Below are 18,667 nucleotides of genomic sequence, written 5' to 3'. Positions count from 1 at the left end.
CGGGTCGGGTATTGGGTATGATATTTTTGAGATTTCGGGTTCGGGTACCCGAATTTTCGGGTTTGGGTACCCGCGGGTACCCGAATTTACACCCCTAGTTGAGAGGATGTGGAATAGAGTAAGAGAAATAAAGAAAAAATAAAGTAATAGAAAATATTATTTTTTGTCAAAAATAAAAATAACTCAATTATCTTCGAACTTTCCAAAATAGAAAAATGACTCATTATACGTGTGATATCAAATTTTATACTCCCTCCACCCCAAGGAAGATGATATCTTCCTTGAGCGGCACGAGATTTTATGCAATTTTATTTTGTGTGTTAAGTGAAGAGAATAAAGTAAGAAAAAGAACTTAAAGTAGAGATAAAAGGTGTTTCCATTTTTAGCAATGATCATCTTGGTTGTAACAAACCTAGAAGAAAAGGTCAATCTTCGATGGGACTGGATTACCATTATACCTTGTGTAAAGGTCATAACGTGGCTGCATACCTTTATTGTTATTCTAAACTCATAAATGGCATTGTATCTATTTCTTTCTCTTATTATTTTGGATTGAAAATAATAATAAATTTGGTTTTCAATTATGAGGAAATAAATTTATTTATTTTATATTTAACTATTTTATGGTTATGAAAATTATTTAAAAATTACTATCTCACTTAAAATTAAATGACATTTGAAATTATATATTTATATAAAAAGGATTTGTGATAATATTTTTAATAATCTAACGACCTATAGTGATATTAGTAATTTTCGAGGGATCTAAAATGTACAAACTGTATTTTTCAGCGAACAAATCTAAAGTTCCATATCGGATAAATATTGTTGTCACGACCACATTCTCCCTAGTGGTAGTGACTGCATCTATGTGTGACTAAAATAACACTTTAGAAATAATGAAACGGGATAAACATGATTGATAAGTTGAATATAGGACATTAGTCTCATAGGCGAATGTGAATCAAGGCCAAAATAAAATCAGAATGCGGTCTAGGTTCATAAATTCCTAGTACAAGTCCTAATGCAGCGGAAAAGTCCAAGACAAAGTAGTATGTATGGAGACATACTACCTTGGGCTACCTATCTACTTATCTAAGGATCGTTCCCAACACCTTCGCCTGCTCGTCCACGTTCAACCTGCACATTTGAAAATAACATGCAGGGCTGAGTATTTGATATACTCAGTGGGCATATTGCCAAAAACAGTTCTATTTTAAATTGTCAATGCCACAGTTGAGTGATCACGGGGTTTTTATTAAAAGACCCGAGTCACTAAATACTTTTCTTTTCATTAAGATTTGATTGCGCAATCACGTAACATAGATCTACCATATCTGAAACTGATGTGAACCGGGAATGTGGCCACATTCCACGACGGTCACTGGACCGGCCAACTCCTTTGTTAGCTCACGGTCCTCTTATGCATACACTAGTCCGAGTAGGGTTTGCGGCCCTACTGGGACCCGAATTCGATTTAACTTAAATTGGCATAGCCAAGCAGATAGGTAATCATAAAACAAAACATGGCATGACAACATACTTGAGCAAAGATTCACATTTTCATACTGAAATCACGTTTTGAAAGAATGCCCACCTCAAAGCAAAATCTCTATCCGTAAGTTCTTTAACTTGGCCTTAGACGGCGTGTGAAGACGCCCCTTTAGGAAATAAAATAATACTTAATTAGATTTTGAGATATCCATTAAGCTTAAACATGAATGCATCCTAAGTGCGTGATCATTTTATTCCTTTTCCTTAATTCATAAAAAAAGTCCCTGAGCACTAAAATAGACTCGAGGTCTTTTCATCATTTCGCACTATAAATTACTCGAGCGCTAATACTAAAGTCCGGGAATTAAATTTATCATCGTGGAAATAATTTAGCGGACCATTACTTAACCTCAATTATTTGATTGAGCAACATAGGTGGGCTCATGATTTAATTAGGCTAAAGCCAACTCCCATGAATTATTAGCCCAACTGCTTAGTTTATTAAAGAATTAGTCCATTCTTTAGAATAAAACCTTAGCCCATGCATTTAATTAATAGAGGCCCAAGAAGAGGCCCAATTTACTCCCTTTTCTCAAAAGCCATCGGCCTCTCTCTCTTTTTTTCTCAAATTCCCAAATCAAAAACCCTAACTTGGAAGAGAAATCGACGGCTCCTCGTCGTTCGCCGTTCGCCGCGCCGGTCGTCGGGTCGCCGCTGTCTCGCCGTCAGCGCCGTCAGTCGCCAGCTATGGGCCGGCGACGAGCCCTTGCCGCTGCCGTCGCGCGAGGATTTGGGGAAAACAGCGCCTCTGTCCGACGCCGCCATCCGCCATCCGGTGTCGCCGCCGGTCGTGAGCTCAGCGAGGCAGCACTGCCATCGCGGTCAGACACTCCGTGAGGCGGGTCGTCGTTCGTGCTCCTTCATCGCTCTCAGTTGGAGTCGCTGAGGGGTCCTCGGCATCTCCGTCACGCCATCCAGTTCCGCCGTCGTTTCGTACTTCGCCAGCGAAGTCACCGACAGGAAAAAGGTATCGCCTTTCTCTCTTTCTCCGGCGTTCCCTGGCGACTCACGCCCGTCAAAGCTCCAGCCCTCCCCTGGCTCCCTCCGACGAATTCTCTATCGTCGTCATCGCAGCTCGCCGCTGCTGCCTCCCGTCCTTTCACGGCGACTCAGCGCCGTCGCTGACATCTCTGGCTGAGGCAGACGCTGCTCGGTCCGCTTCGCAGACCAGCGCCGCCGCCGCCGCCGCCCGTCGGCCTTAAAGCTAAGTTCTTTTTCCCCCTTTCATTACTTAGTATATTTGTTTGAAACTTGGACAGTAGCTATGTGAAATTAAAATCCTTGTATTTGTTCCTGGCGGTGAAGTTCGTATTGTTTTGCTACTGAATTTGGCCTATGAGGCAGACTATGGTTTTCCTTAAACTAGCTTGTTATGATGTGGAAGTTCTGGAGCTCCAAGTTCTTGAGTCTAAACATGAGGTTCGAAAAAAACAGAGGGTGTGCTTGTGTCTCTGTGATTTCATTTAAGATTTAGCATGCTATTCGAGATTTCTAAGTTGAGGCGCTTCTACATATGCTCGTGCTTGTTTTCCCTACTATTTCTGTTGTAGATTTGCAAAGTGATATCTTTGTGCTTAAGCATGGTTGTGTAGTGATTTTCTACATGGATGAAAAGGGAGTCATAAGGAGAGTTGTGTGTTACCTCTTGTGATAGTGAAGGAATGGGGCTGTCCTTGTTGCTGCTCACTATTTCGTTCCACTCTCTAACTCTCTATACTGCTGGAAATTTTGAAGTATGTGGAAGGGAGTTCATAAGTGGTGTGGAGGGGTTTTTATAGGCAAGAGTGTGTACTCATGAAGCCTTAATTGAAGCTGTTGTATTTTCTTGTTATTTTCCTACAGCAAATCTCCCTTTTCTTTGATCTTTTGCAGCCACTTTATCTTAATGTAGTTTGGTGCCTAGTTTGGGTACTTGGTACTTGGCTAATGAATTCCATTGTTTGATTGTGGCTAGTAGAAACAGGTGCTGCATAGTGTGGAGGATTTTGCAGGATTGACTTTCCCCTCTTGGTGAGTCTTTGGTCCTCCATAGCAAAAGGAAAGGTTGTTTCTCCCCTTCTAATAGTAGTCCCTTAATTACTCTTGTTCCTTAGCCATTAAAACTTGTTTTTATCTTGCAGGTGAGAGAGAAATCTTGGCTACTACCTAGCTGTCTCGGAGAGTGGGCTCGCTGCCCTGGGCCCGGTGGCCGATCAGATACGGCCGCGACTTTCGGCCCGGAAGAAGAGGCCCGATGCCATTTGTTCCATGCACGTTTTATCTTTTTAGCTGTTCATTTTATTGCCTAGTAATGCTATTCGAAAATCCGTGATATTCTACACGTATTTCCCATTGTTTAGTTCATTTGATTACTTTAGCTTTTATTTGCAACTAAAAAGGATCAAGTTTCACAAAAGGCTCGAGTTCCATTAACTCTTCATGAAAAGAGAACTTTTACATCTTTAGTTCGACATTAACAAGACAAAAGAATAGAAATAAGGGTGCGGGTATTACATTCTACCCTCCTTAACGAAAATTTCGTCCCGAAATTTTGCTTATGTCACTCAAAAAGCTCCGGATACTTTTCCTTCATCTTGTCTTCCAATTCCCACGTAGCTTTCTCGTGACCATGATGCTTCCATAAAACTTTCACCGTTACAATAGATTTATTCCTCAATTCCTTGACCTTCCTGTCCAAGATTGCCTCTGGCTTCTCTTCATAGCTTAAGTCTGGTTCTAAAACCATTTCCTCTTGGTGGACTATGTGTTTTGGGTCGAACACATATTTCCTCAATTGAGACACATGGAAAACATTGTGCACATTCCCGAAACTCGGTGGGAGTGCCAATCTGTACGCCACCGGACCGACTTCTTCTAGAATTTCATAGGGTCCGATGAAGCGCGGTCTTAGCTTGCCCTTGATGCCGAATCTCGTAATCCCTTTAGACGGGGATACCTTCAGAAAAATTTGTCTCCCGCCTTGAACTGCAGAATCGGCTCGGCGAGCATCTGCGTAAGACTTTTGCCTATCTTGAGCTTCCTTGATTCTCTCACGGATCTGACGGACAATTTCTATCATCTCCTCTACAGAATCCAGTCCAAGCATCTTCCTCTCACCGACTTCGTCCCAGTAGGGTGGTGATCTACATTTCTTTTCGTACGATGCTTCATATAGAACCATGTTTATGGTTGACTGATAACTGTTGTTGTAGGCAAACTCTATGAGCGGTAATGCTGGCTCCCAGCTTCCTCGGTCGAGCACTACGGCTCTCAACATATATTCCAGTGTCCGGATCGTCCTTTCAGACTGTCCATTCGTCTGCACATGGAACGCAGTACTGAAATTCTATCGGGTGTCCAGGTCTTGCTGCAGGCTTATCCAAAATCTAGAAGTAAATTTTGGATCACGGTCTGATGTGATTGTTACCGGTTTTCCATGTAAGCGTATGATCTCTTGCACATAGATCTGAGCTAACTTGTCCGATCCGTAAGTGATACGAACTGGTACGAAGTGAGCGCTTTTGGTGAGGCGATCTATAATCACCCAAATAGCTGTATTTCCCCGTTGGGACTTTGGCAATCCTGTCACGAAATCCATCGCAATGTGCTCCCATTTCCACTCGGGAATTTCCAGGGGTTGCAATTTCCCATAGGGTCGTTGATGTAGAGCCTTCACTTGTTGACATGCTAGGCACCTTTCTACAAACGACGCTATGCTCCTCTTCATGCCATCCCACCAAAACTGTTTCTTCATATCCTGATACATCTTTGTACCTCCTGGGTGGGCGGTGTAGGGTGTCTCATGTGCTTCACTCATGATCTCATTTCTGAGAGCCTCGTCATTAGGCACACATAATCTTCCTTCAAAAGTGAGGGCGTTATCCGCTTCTTCGCGGTAACTCACCTCTTTTCCCGTCCTCACTTTAAGAAGAATTTTCTCTAATGCTTCATCACTCCTTTGAGCCTCAACGATTCTGGCCCTTAAGTCTGGTTCAATCACTAAAGTGGCGATCCTACTTTCCACCGTCTCTGGTGCTCTCACTACCTCTAGTCGCATCTTAGCAAATTCGCGTATAAGCTCCTCATTTTGTGTGAGGAAAGTGGCCACTTGGGGTGTAGCCTTCCTGCTCAAGGCATCTGCCACTACATTCGCTTTGCCTGGGTGGTAATTTATACCACAGTCATAATCCTTGACTAATTCGAGCCATCTGCGTTGTCGCATGTTCAAATCCTTTTGCTCGAAGAAGTACTTAAGGCTCTTGTGGTCCGTGAAGATCTCACATCGAACTCCGTAGAGGTGATGTCTCCAAATCTTCAAGGCATGTACCACTGCTGCTAGTTCCAGATCATGAGTGGGGTAGTTTAACTCGTGCGGCTTGAGTTGGCGTGACGCGTACGCAATCACCTTGCCATTCTGCATCAGTACGCATCCGAGTCCGGTCTTTGATGCATCGGTGTACACCACATAGTCTGCTCCTTGTGCTGGCACGGCTAGGACTGGTGCGATGGTCAACTTTTCTTTTAACAACTGGAAGCTTGCTTCACATTCCTGCGTCCAATTGACCTTAGCTCCTTTCTTGAGCTGTTGAGTCATTGGTCTAGCTATTTTCGAAAATCCTTCAATAAACCTTCGAGAATATCCAACCAATCCTAAGAAACTTCGAATCTCATTAGGTGTTGTTGGTGACTGCCAACGTTGTACTGCTTCCACCTTTGCAGGGTCCACTCGGATCCCTTTTGCCGTTACTATGTGTCCAAGGAAGTTCACCTCGTTAAGCCAGAACTCACATTTGCTAAACTTAGCATAGAGCTTCTCGGCTCTCAACGTCTCTAAGGTGGTTCTCAGATGTTCCTCATGTTCCTCCTCGTTCTTCGAGTAGATAAGTACATCATCTATAAAGACTAGGCGAACTTGTCCAAGTATGGGTGGAACACGCGGTTCATTAAGTCCATGAACACCGCCGGGGCATTTGTAAGCCCAAAAGGCATTACAGTGAATTCGTAATGGCCGTATCTGGTGCGGAACGCCGTCTTGGGTACATCGTCATGTCGGACTTTCAGTTGGTGATAGCCTGATCTCAAGTCCATTTTCGAGAATACACCAGCCCCTCGAAGTTGGTCAAAAAGGTCATCAATCCTTGGTAGAGGATACTTGTTCTTGAGCGTCAGCTTGTTCAACTCTCGGTAGTCGATACACATTCTCAGTGTTCCGTCCTTCTTCTTCACGAAGAGCACTGGTGCGCCCCATGGTGACACACTGGGCCGGATGAAGCCCAGATCTAGTAGTTCCTGTAACTGTATCTTGAGTTCTTCTAACTCTTTAGACGCCATTCTGTATGGTGCCTTCGATACTGGGGCAGATCCTGGTTCGAGATCGATTGTGAATTCCAATTGCCTGTCTGGCGGCAATCCTGGTAGTGCGTCAGGAAAGACATCTGGAAATTCTCGTACCACTGCTACATCCTCTATCTTTCGGTCCTCTTTCTGTTCTCCATTCAGATAGACGTGGTATGCAGGGCATCCTTTCCTTATCATAGTGGTCGCTTGTAGTGCATAAATTATGGACTTTCGTCGCCTCATGGAGATTCCGTGAAAGATTGTGGGTTCCTTCCCTGGGTATTGCAGAGAGATCTGCCTTTCCTTGCAAAGAATGGTAGCGTAGTTATCGGCTAACCAATCCATTCCCAATATGATGTCGACGTTCCACATCAACATCACATGCAAATTGTGAGCCACTAACTTAAGGTTTCCCATAGTGAATTCTACGTTCGAGCAAGTTCGTGAGATATCTATAAGGCCTCCTACGGGTGAGGACACCCTCATCTTATGTTTTATTTCATCAGTAGGTAGTTCTAAGGTATCCACACAAGTTGTTGATATGAATGAGTGGGATGCGCCAGTATCACACAAAATGGCAATAGGTGCGTTGAGGACAGCTCTCATACCTGACAAATTGTCCTGCTCTTGGTTCCCTTGCTCAACTTAGGCTGCTTCTGCCTCAATGCAAAAGCTCTGGCCTGAGTGGGAAGCCTTTGGCGTAGCTGCCGCTGGTGCTGTGGTGCTGGGGGTGGGGGGGCTGCCTTTCCTCTTGGCTCACCTTGAATTGCCCGCAGTTGCGGATGCTGCCCCTGATGGTCATATCTTCCTCTCGCCCCAGTATTCTTGTTCAGGCATCCCCTGGAAAAAATGTGCTTCTGCCATGATTAAAGCACCTATATGTCCTAACTCTGTACTCCCCGTGGTGGTTTATTGACCACTTAGCACAGGGAGCGGCCTTAGGTCGGTACTCAACCCTCTTATTGAGATCGGTTTGTCTACCCCATTCTGCGGTGGTTTTGGGGCAAGCTATTGCTTCTTACTCTCATTTGAAGTTCGTTTTCCATTTTCTCGATCGTTCCTTCCTTTCGTTGATTTTATTTCGCCACACTTCGGACGATTTTCCTCTTGTCAAAGACATCCGTTCACTAAAATGTAATCTATGACAGTGCTCATATTTCGACTAGATTTCGTTTCCTAACGATGATCTTGATCTCCATTTCTTGTGTCTCTCTTAGTTCACTTCGTTATTTGCCCGCCAATCGCTGAATTGCTTAGTTAAATAAGTCTTGCGCGACGAAGAGTCATTAGGTTTATACGTATATAAGACTCATTTACAGTTCTCTTTTTGTGTCCTATTACCTGCGTAAATAGCGTAACATTCCATCCCTTAGTAGCTCGTTACAGGTGGCACACAGGTGCGAATAGTCAACTTTTCATGTTGTTATGTATACCGTCGCTTCTGGTTGGCGTATTGCTTCTGCATGTATGTCGGTCATCTGTATCTATACGGAATTAAGGCTATGCCTTCCATGAGAGTCTTGTATTAAGAACTCGACGATTTATTGATCAGTCTTAACTTGGATAGGATCTGAAATTGCGTAGAAGAAGCATGGTTGAAAATTTCTTTAATCAAGTTGCGACAATTTATTTTGAAGGCAAACACTGAGGTCAATTGAACTTATCATGACCAATCAGAGAACTACGTGGTTCGAATGGTCTTAGGTAAACCCATGAGATTGGGAACTCACTTCTGATGGAAGCTTGAAATAACATGAGATGGATCATGAAAATAGGATGAAGTTGAATTATCTCTCAATTTCAATAGTGGGCTACCATATAGGATATTTCAATTGTCGGCTCAAATTGAAAAGATCTGAACATTAAGGATGATGGTTTCAACATGTCAAAGCCCGAGTTTATCAGTCATGGAAGTGTTTAGAAATACAGGCAATTGCCACGAATCAATGTTTATCATGGTTTAACGACATCATAATGTGATATTGTGGAATCAAGTCAATGGGTTCGCAAGTTTGGTTAGAGGCAACCAAGGTGAAAGAAACTTTTTGGAACGATCAAATAGGTCCAATACATCAAGGGATATGCAATACACTAGCCTTAACTCAGTGTTTCAGAAAGAAATCATGAGCTAGAAACAATGCATGTAGTGGAACTGGGCAAAACAAATTCACCCATATAAGAACGAAATAGTCACAATATGGTTGCCAAATAAGGAGGTGAACAAAAGTTCCACTTTTTGTACCATTCTCTGAGGAGAAATGTCTGAACAATAAGCAACTTAAGGATGAAGTTATATCGTGAGAGTTAAAGAAACCAAGATATTGATCTTATAAATGATGGGGCGTAGGAGACAACAACCAACAAAGATAATTGAGAACATATGAGTTCTTCTGAATTTAGGATTTGAAAGTGAGTCACCACTTTCGTTGAAGAAAAAAATGATAGCGATTTATTACTTGTAAAAACATGAGTCAATCAAAAGTCTTAAGTAGACGGCAATACACCCTTGTTAAGGATGTTCAAAATGAGATTATTTTGAAGGGAATGGTCGTAAGCAACTTTAGAATCGGAGGTTTATGACCGGAGCTTAAAAAGTCAACACTTTACATTTTCTGAATAATGAGCTCAACTACTATAGCCAACAAACTAGAAGAGAGTCACAACTTTCATAGGAAAGGAAAAAGTGAGGCATTACTTGCATAAATGCGAGTCAATCTGGAGTCTAAAGTAGACGAGGGCATTTTCATTAAGGAGGTTCATAGAAAGATATCGATGGGAATCCAAGTAAGTACTGTTGACCATAATCATCCGTTCCAGTTATGTGACACTTTCTTGTTTGTTCTTTCGGAGCTCGAACATGGTAAGAGCGTTCTAGGAAACCATACACTCCTAGCTAGGATTCATGTTCATACAACTAACAACTGCCATTGAAGGTTATATTTTCATAATGTTCTCGATAAGTCAGAATGGTCATTCTCGTAAAACATTGCACTCTCCATCGTGCTTCACAGCGTGCTATAAGTATTGTTTCGAGATCACGTAGCCTCCTTGACTTGCTACGCAAGACTGGATAACTTAATTAGATCGTAGGTACGATATCTTTTCGTGTAAGGATACACCTACTTTACTGGATCAAGGGTACGCTCATTTTGGTTATGATTGAGATCATGAAGACAAAGGGAACTTCATGTTGTTCACATCATTTAAACATTCAACAAACGCCCATGTGCCGTAGGTAGTTTCTCGTATCTCATGTGATCGTTACCATCTAAGAATAGATGGGTTATTTATAAATTATAAGGTTCATCCTTGTACATTTGGAATTGATCCAAATACAACATCATGAATCGTGGTTTCGTCAAGACATAAGATGAAGGAAAAAGGTGTGGGGTCTGTTTTCAGACTCATTCATCTATATTTCCTTGCCCCTTTTCTTCTTTTTCTTCTTTTTTTTTGGCAAAATTAGGGGTTTGCCCTAACTTACATATACTCATTCGTTTTATCGCTTAGAAAAGCGGTAGGGGATCATCAACTTATATTACTGTTCAAGAGCATTCAACCTAATGTACTTCTTAGGCATCCTACGTTTGCATGCATTAGTCGTTTCAAAACTTTCTATAAAGTTCCTTAATCTATCATCATACTTCACATAATCGAGCATGCGTAATTAATAATACTTTAGCATTTGTCTCAAGACATCCTTATGCTTAACATTTTAAACTTGAAATTCCATAGTTCATAGGAAAATTGGAATTTACATGCTTTTCCTTGAAAACCTTAATGTTTTCACAATATCTTCAGAAAGAAATCATTTTTCCTTTTATCAAGTTCTTTCATAAATAACTGAAAATTTTCTGGTAAGAACTTCTTTCTTACCTCATTGCTGCAGTTGAACGTGACGAGTCGAGGTGTTGGGTCCCTTTAAGCTTTCCATTTTAGTACTATTCTAGTCTAGTACTATCATTCTAGACCAAGGCTTGAAAAGAAGGTTCTTGGGTCCAGAGCGAAAGAACGTTGCTCTGATACCACTCTGTCACGACCACATTCTCTCTAGTGGTAGTGACTGCATATATGTGTGACTAAAATAACACTTTAGAAATAATGAAACGGGATAAACATGATTGATAAGTTGAATATAGGACATTAGTCTCATAGGCGAATGTGAATCAAGGCCAAAATAAAATCAGAGTGCGGTCTAGGTTCATAAATTCCTAGTACAAGTCCTAATGCAGCGGAAAAGTCCAAGACAAAGTAGTATGTATGGAGACATACTACCTTGGGCTACCTATCTACTTATCTAAGGATCGTTCCCAACACCTTCGCCTGCTCGTCCACGTTCAACCTGCACATTTGAAAATAACATGCAGGGCTGAGTATTTGATATACTCAGTGGGCATATTGCCAAAAACAGTTCTATTTTAAATTATCAATGCCACAGTTGAGTGATCACGGGGTTTTTATTAAAAGACCCGAGTCACTAAATACTTTTCTTTTCATTAAATTTGATTGCGCAATCACGTAACATAGATCTACCATATCTGAAACTGATGTGAACCGGGAATGTGGCCACATTCCACGACGGTCACTGGACCGGCCAACTCCTTTGTTAGCTCACGGTCCCCTTATGCATACACTAGTCCGAGTAGGGTTTGCGGCCCTACTGGGACCCGAATTCGATTTAACTTAAATTGGCATAGCCAAGCAGATAGGTAATCATAAAACAAAACATGGCATGACAACATACTTGAGCAAAGATTCACATTTTCATACTGAAATCACGTTTTGAAAGAATGCCCACCTCAAAGCAAAATCTCTATCTGTAAGTTCTTTAACTTGGCCTTAGACGGCGTGTGAAGACGCCCCTTTAGGAAATAAAATAATACTTAATTAGATTTTGAGATATCCATTAAGCTTAAACATGAATGCATCCTAAGTGCGTGATCATTTTATTCCTTTTCCTTAATTCATAAAAAAAGTCCCTGAGCACTAAAATAGACTCGAGGTCTTTTCATCATTTCGCACTATAAATTACTCGAGCGCTAATACTAAAGTCCGGGAATTAAATTTATCATCGTGGAAATAATTTAGCGGACCATTACTTAACCTCAATTATTTGATTGAGCAACATAGGTGGGCTCATGATTTAATTAGGCTAAAGCCAACTCCCATTTTATTTTAATTATTAGCCCAACTTCTTAGTTTATTAAAGAATTAGTCCATTCTTTAGAATAAAACCTTAGCCCATGCATTTAATTAATAGAGGCCCAAGAAGAGGCCCAATTTACTCCCTTTTCTCAGAAGCCATCGGCCTCTCTCTCTTTTTTTCTCAAATTCCCAAATCAAAAACCCTAACTTGGAAGAGAAATCGACGGCTCCTCGTCGTTCGCCGTTCGCCGTTCGTCGCGCCGGTCGTCGGGTCGCCGCTGTCTCGCCGTCAGCGCCGTCAGTCGCCAGCTATGGGCCGGCGACGAGCCCTTGCCGCTGCCGTCGCGCGAGGATTTGGGGAAAACAGCGCCTCTGTCCGACGCCGCCATCCGCCATCCGGTGTCGCCGCCGGTCGTGAGCTCAGCGAGGCAGCACTGCCATCGCGGTCAGACACTCCGTGAGGCGGGTCGTCGTTCGTGCTCCTTCATCGCTCTCAGTTGGAGTCGCTGAGGGGTCCTCGGCATCTCCGTCGCGCCATCCAGTTCCGCCGTCGTTTCGTACTTCGCCAGCGAAGTCACCGACAGGAAAAAGGTATCGCCTTTCTCTCTTTCTCCGGCGTTCCCTGGCGACTCACGCCCGTCAAAGCTCCAGCCCTCCCCTGGCTCCCTCCGACGAATTCTCTATCGTCGTCATCGCAGCTCGCCGCTGCTGCCTCCCGTCCTTTCACGGCGACTCAGCGCCGTCGCTGACATCTCTGGCTGAGGCAGACGCTGCTCGGTCCGCTTCGCAGACCAGCGCCGCCGCCGCCGCCGCCCGTCGGCCTTAAAGCTAAGTTCTTTTTCCCCCTTTCATTACTTAGTATATTTGTTTGAAACTTGGACAGTAGCTATGTGAAATTAAAATCCTTGTATTTGTTCCTGGCGGTGAAGTTCGTATTGTTTTGCTACTGAATTTGGCCTATGAGGCAGACTATGGTTTTCCTTAAACTAGCTTGTTATGATGTGGAAGTTCTGGAGCTCCAAGTTCTTGAGTCTAAACATGAGGTTCGAAAAAAACAGAGGGTGTGCTTGTGTCTCTGTGATTTCATTTAAGATTTAGCATGCTATTCGAGATTTCTAAGTTGAGGCGCTTCTACATATGCTCGTGCTTGTTTTCCCTACTATTTCTGTTGTAGATTTGCAAAGTGATATCTTTGTGCTTAAGCATGGTTGTGTAGTGATTTTCTACATGGATGAAAAGGGAGTCATAAGGAGAGTTGTGTGTTACCTCTTGTGATAGTGAAGGAATGGGGCTGTCCTTGTTGCTGCTCACTATTTCGTTCCACTCTCTAACTCTCTATACTGCTGGAAATTTTGAAGTATGTGGAAGGGAGTTCATAAGTGGTGTGGAGGGGTTTTTATAGGCAAGAGTGTGTACTCATGAAGCCTTAATTGAAGCTGTTGTATTTTCTTGTTATTTTCCTACAGCAAATCTCCCTTTTCTTTGATCTTTTGCAGCCACTTTATCTTAATGTAGTTTGGTGCCTAGTTTGGGTACTTGGTACTTGGCTAATGAATTCCATTGTTTGATTGTGGCTGGTAGAAACAGGTGCTGCATAGTGTGGAGGATTTTGCAGGATTGACTTTCCCCTCTTGGTGAGTCTTTGGTCCTCCATAGCAAAAGGAAAGGTTGTTTCTCCCCTTCTAATAGTAGTCCCTTAATTACTCTTGTTCCTTAGCCATTAAAACTTGTTTTTATCTTGCAGGTGAGAGAGAAATCTTGGCTACTACCTAGCTGTCTCGGAGAGTGGGCTCGCTGCCCTGGGCCGGTGGCCGATCAGATACGGGCCGCGACTTTCGGCCCGGAAGAAGAGGCTCGATGCCATTTGTTCCATGCACGTTTTATCTTTTTAGCTGTTCACTTTATTGCCTAGTAATGCTATTCGAAAATCCGTGATATTCTACACGTATTTCCCATTGTTTAGTTCATTTGATTACTTTAGCTTTTATTTGCAACTAAAAAGGATCAAGTATCACAAAAGGCTCGAGTTCCATTAACTCTTCATGAAAAGAGAACTTTTACATCTTTAGTTCGACATTAACAAGACAAAAGAATAGAAATAAGGGTGCGGGTATTACAATTACTCCCTCCGTCCCCCATTAAGAGTCACACTTTTCCATTTCGGTCCGTCCCCAATTAAGAGTCACACTTCATTTTTACCATAAATAGTAAGTAGGTCCCACATTCCACTAACTCAATTTACTCACATTTTATTATAAAACCAATATAAAAAAATGGGTCTCACATTCCACTAACTTTTTCAACCAACTTTTCTTTACATTTCTTAAAACCCGTGCCCGGTCAAAGAGTGACTCCTAATAGGGGACGGAAGGGAGTAGTACTTTAAACCCTGAATTATAATATCTTTGTTCAAATTGTTTCGAACCAAAAATATATTTAATTTAACACACAATTGCAAAATTATTATGCGTCTATTCTTTGCCACCGAAATCTTAACGGGTTTCGCCGATTGACATCATATAGTATTACTATCTTTTAAATAACATTACAAAAACATTAGGTTATTTTGTACTCTAATACTTAAAAATGATGCTACATCAAGATTTTAGGATCCACACGAAATAGACGTATGATATTTTTGATACAGAGTCAATTGTTTGAGGTTTAAATAGTCCGGGTTCATCCGAATTAACAATTCAAAATTTGGAAAAATCCTAGCAGATGAATTTGTTAATTAAGCAAATTGAAACTATAGCTTTCTTCATACTAATTACAATCTTAATACATAACTAGTGGACCTCTAATTTAATCTGCATAACTGACAAGCTTTGAGATTGTGATGTGTTTATACCAAAACCCACACGAATAATCTTCACGTGTAAATATATCTGCTATGCATATACATATATTGCTAATTTTGGGTTCACCGCCATTTACCTAACTGCTGCAAGATATCTTACATTTGATCTCTCCAACATTAGAAGCAACCATCATGTTCTCGATCTTCATCTTCCACACTCCATCCTCCAACTTTTGCAGCTAAACTTGTGAATGTTTAAGCTAATTCATACATCAGCAACTTTTTAACTACTAATTCATACATTTTCAACTTGAAGGTGACAGTAGAGACTATTATGATTTTGATATTTCACTTGGCTCCACCTTTGTGTAAATCACTGCTGCGGTCCCCGACTTCTGAATCGTTCGTCGACTTCTGAATCATAGTCCTCCTCACTACTTGATTCGCTATCGGGCACCTGTAATGATTCTTGGATAACCATCTTCCCCTGATTCAGATTAATGGTCATAAAAATATATCGGTGGTTAAGACTCAAAATCATTGCAATTATTGAATAATACATACATACCTTGTCTATCCGATTTGCATCCAAAGAAGCATTGCTTTCTTGAATCTTAGAAACCTCTTTTATGTAGTCCATGTCGCTGGAGTTAACATCGGATGACAACGATGTCGATGAGCAGCTTCCGTGCTTTGTATGTGAAGTTTCTGAGGTGCTACCATCAACCACTTGCTTTAGTTTATGGTCAATTACTTCAATCTTTTGCTGCACGTCAATTAGCTAATAGAAATAAAATTTACTTGAATTTGAGTGTAGATGCTAATGGATGTATTGTGTTTGAGAGTGAGATTTATAGCTTTTCTTGTTTGATTAATTTATATCCGAACCTGTGATGATTCGGCAGCTCCATTCAGGCTCGTGCCAACTGTAAACTGCACCCCTGATGCTATCGGGGGTGCGTTTGAGCTCGAATGGTCTGCAAGACGAGCATGATCCTCGTGTTCGAAACTCGCCTCAGACAGCGTTGGTTGCAGTACTGATTTTGGTGATATAGTTGGAAGATGGATGCGTTCCTGAGGAGGATCGTTGGGATTTGTGGCGACCGGACTCGTAGGGGCCACCTCGATGCGTGGGGCGGGCTCATTGCTAACAACATTCTCTACTAATGTTGCAGCATGAGACTGTTCCTCGCCAGAATCCTCGCCAGAACTAGATTCTGGCGAGGTAGTCTCTGTGATAATCTCACCAGTACTAGTCTGCAAGCCAACTATGGAACTAGATGATGGGATAACGCCTCGTTTTTTTCCATTTGCTCTAGGCGGCCTAGTCTCGTTGTCCTCGGCCTCAGACAGACGGGATGAGCCTGCCCATGAGTCTAGGCCGTCCCAAGAAGTGTTTCGCTCCATTTCCGTGTCGTAGGCAGAGGCGTCGTCCTGGTATGACATGTTCTCGCCAATTGTGAGCGGTGGGGAGCTGAGCTCGGATACCTCGACTTGCATGTCAGAGGCGATCGAGAAGGTCATGCCGTGGTGCTTTTGGGGCTTGTCGGCGAAATATTCCTGCTTCAATCTGCTTGCATTCTCTAGAGCAGAGTTGGCATAAGTAAGATTGTTTTCTTGTAGATGATTGTTGCTCTCCCTCTCCATGTCTGGGATGGAGACAGAGTTTCTTCGGATCGAGAGCGATTTTAGTATGGCCTCTCTATTTATTTTGCAAACGGGCGTATGATCCTCGTCAGATGAACCACTCGAGGCCTCACTCAAGCTTAGGTAGCTTAGTGCGTTAGGCCTCGTGCTCACCGTGCTACGATTATCAGTCCCATTCTTATGCACTTGGATGACTTCCTTGATCTCATCATTGTTGGGTTGATCGCTTTCTAAATTTGGCTTAGAATCCGGACCCGAGTCAGGCGCGTGTCCGGATTCCGCCTCCGTTGTAGCACCAAAATCCGTGTCTGTCACGATTCATGAAATATTAGACCAAAGGAGCTAAGCAATACGAGATGAAATTCGACAACCGGTCATGTGCTATTTTGTAATAATACTCCCCCGTAAAAAAAAAACTACTTTTGTCATTTTGGTTGTCCCACAAAAATAAACCACTTTTACTTTAGGAAAAAAAATTCTATTTAATCAGGTGACCCTAAACCTTATTCTCCACTAACAATACTGTAATCACTTTTTTTTTCTATTTGTCTCTTACTTTATCAATTGCATTAAAACTCGTATTATTTTAAAAATGTTCTATTTTAATGGGACATGGGGAGTATTGTTTACCTGACTCTTCAGCTTCTGGCCTCGGGTACTTATATCCGATGGACAATCGTCGTCGCCTGAACCCGAAATCATCAACCAATGGCGCGTCGTCGCGATCCTCGAAGAAGTCCACGGGCTGAGAACGGCCAAAGGTAAAGCTCTCGTGCCTACAAAACGTAAATTCTTTGTTATGCCCTGTTGCAAACTCACGTTGGAAATTGTCCCCTGTTAGGTCAGGCTTTTCCTCTTGTGGATCATACGGAATGTCGAACGGATTCCTCATGGGTCCCAATATTGACGGGGCAGACCCGGGAGAGATCTGAGCGGTGGATCGGCTAGGGCTACCCCATTTTGGTACAACGATGGGAGACATCTGAGCCCCTATCTTAGCATCATTTTTCATCAAGGACCTCCTCCTGGCATGTTGGTTCACCACCTTCTTGGACCGCCGCCTTGCGATCAAGCTATCAAGCCTCTCGGCCTCGGCTATGTTCACGTCCATGCCATTCCCCGTCTCGTCTCTTGCATCTTCCTCGTCGTTGAGGAGCTTAAGGCTCATCACCACCTCCGGGTTGCTGTAGATTCCACTATTTAACGGAATGTCTTCTCGTATCTCTTTGGGGCTCTCTTCAACGAGTGTCTTTTTTTCGACTACATCCTTGTCTGGCTCGGTTAAGTTATATCCCTCGTCGTCTGCATACTCATCAATTGCAACGGTGTTCCCCTTGTCCGCAGCATAGGGTTCGGCCCCACTCTCGATCTCCTTGGCCTTTCTCTGCCTCACGGAATGTACGCGCAAGTAGACCTTCTTGATTCTCTGCATCCCCTCTCTCTCCTTCTGCTCGCTCTCCTTCTCTTGCTCCTTCTTGCATCTTCGGATATCCCGGAAGCTGAGAATCACCCACGTGGAGACGACGGGTGGGAGTGAGTAGAACGTGATCCAGAACAAGAGAGGGAAACACATGTAGATGATTAACAAGAAAAATGAACATAATGTAACGTATGGGTGTTTTTTGGTGACATTGATGCATGTGTTTTTTGATATTTGCATCATTTTCCACATGCAAATCTTGACATCATATGCGTTCAGAACCATATCTTTGGTTTATTAATCAAGAATTGGTATCATGAATTTAGATAAAAATGAGTTTACAGATTTGTTTTTTCTTCCTCCAAAATAATTAGCAAGGAAAGAATCAAAGTGTTGTTTTTGGATAGTGTAAAAGCATGATGAGGAATTTGAGATTGGTAGAGAAATGGAGCGAGAAATGTGGCCAAAATATAGTAAATGTTTTTTTGGTTGGTAGCATCAATTGATCCCTTTATTGGAGCTTCTTCAATTTAATCCCTATTTCTAAGCATGCAATGCAAACCAAAAGATGTGGAATATTGTAGTTGTGCCAAGTTGTTATAAAATAATGATGAGTTTAATTAATCAGTTTAAAAGACATTATGTGCAAATAAGGTGTGATCAATTTTAGACATATAAAATCACTAAATTTGTTGTACAATTTAATATACTGAAAAAATAAAAAAATAAATGTCACATCTTTATATTGGATATCTACTTCAAAAATACTCCAAAAATCTTCACAA

General features: G+C 42.2%; 1 protein-coding gene across 1 annotated transcript; it reads right to left on the bottom strand.

The window, feature by feature from the left end:
• Window positions 1-14,819: 14,819 nt before the first annotated feature.
• Window positions 14,820-18,167, bottom strand: LOC148932395 (uncharacterized). The gene is made up of 4 exons (XM_089063520.1): window positions 17,093-18,167; window positions 15,704-16,770; window positions 15,384-15,581; window positions 14,820-15,302 (listed from the first exon to the last, which is right to left on the bottom strand). Exons 1-4 carry the CDS (start codon window positions 18,165-18,167, stop codon window positions 15,189-15,191), a joined length of 2,454 nt encoding a protein of 817 aa, XP_088919646.1. The 3' UTR covers window positions 14,820-15,188.
• Window positions 18,168-18,667: the final 500 nt, after the last annotated feature.

Source organism: Salvia hispanica, chromosome 2 (assembly GCF_029641045.1).
Source record: "Salvia hispanica isolate PSC_SH4W2 chromosome 2, Shi_PSC_v1, whole genome shotgun sequence".
In the NCBI taxonomy this organism is placed as follows: Eukaryota; Viridiplantae; Streptophyta; class Magnoliopsida; order Lamiales; family Lamiaceae; genus Salvia; species Salvia hispanica.
The sequence above is the reverse complement of the archived record's forward strand: the minus strand, read 5'-3'. Positions and strand labels throughout refer to the sequence as shown.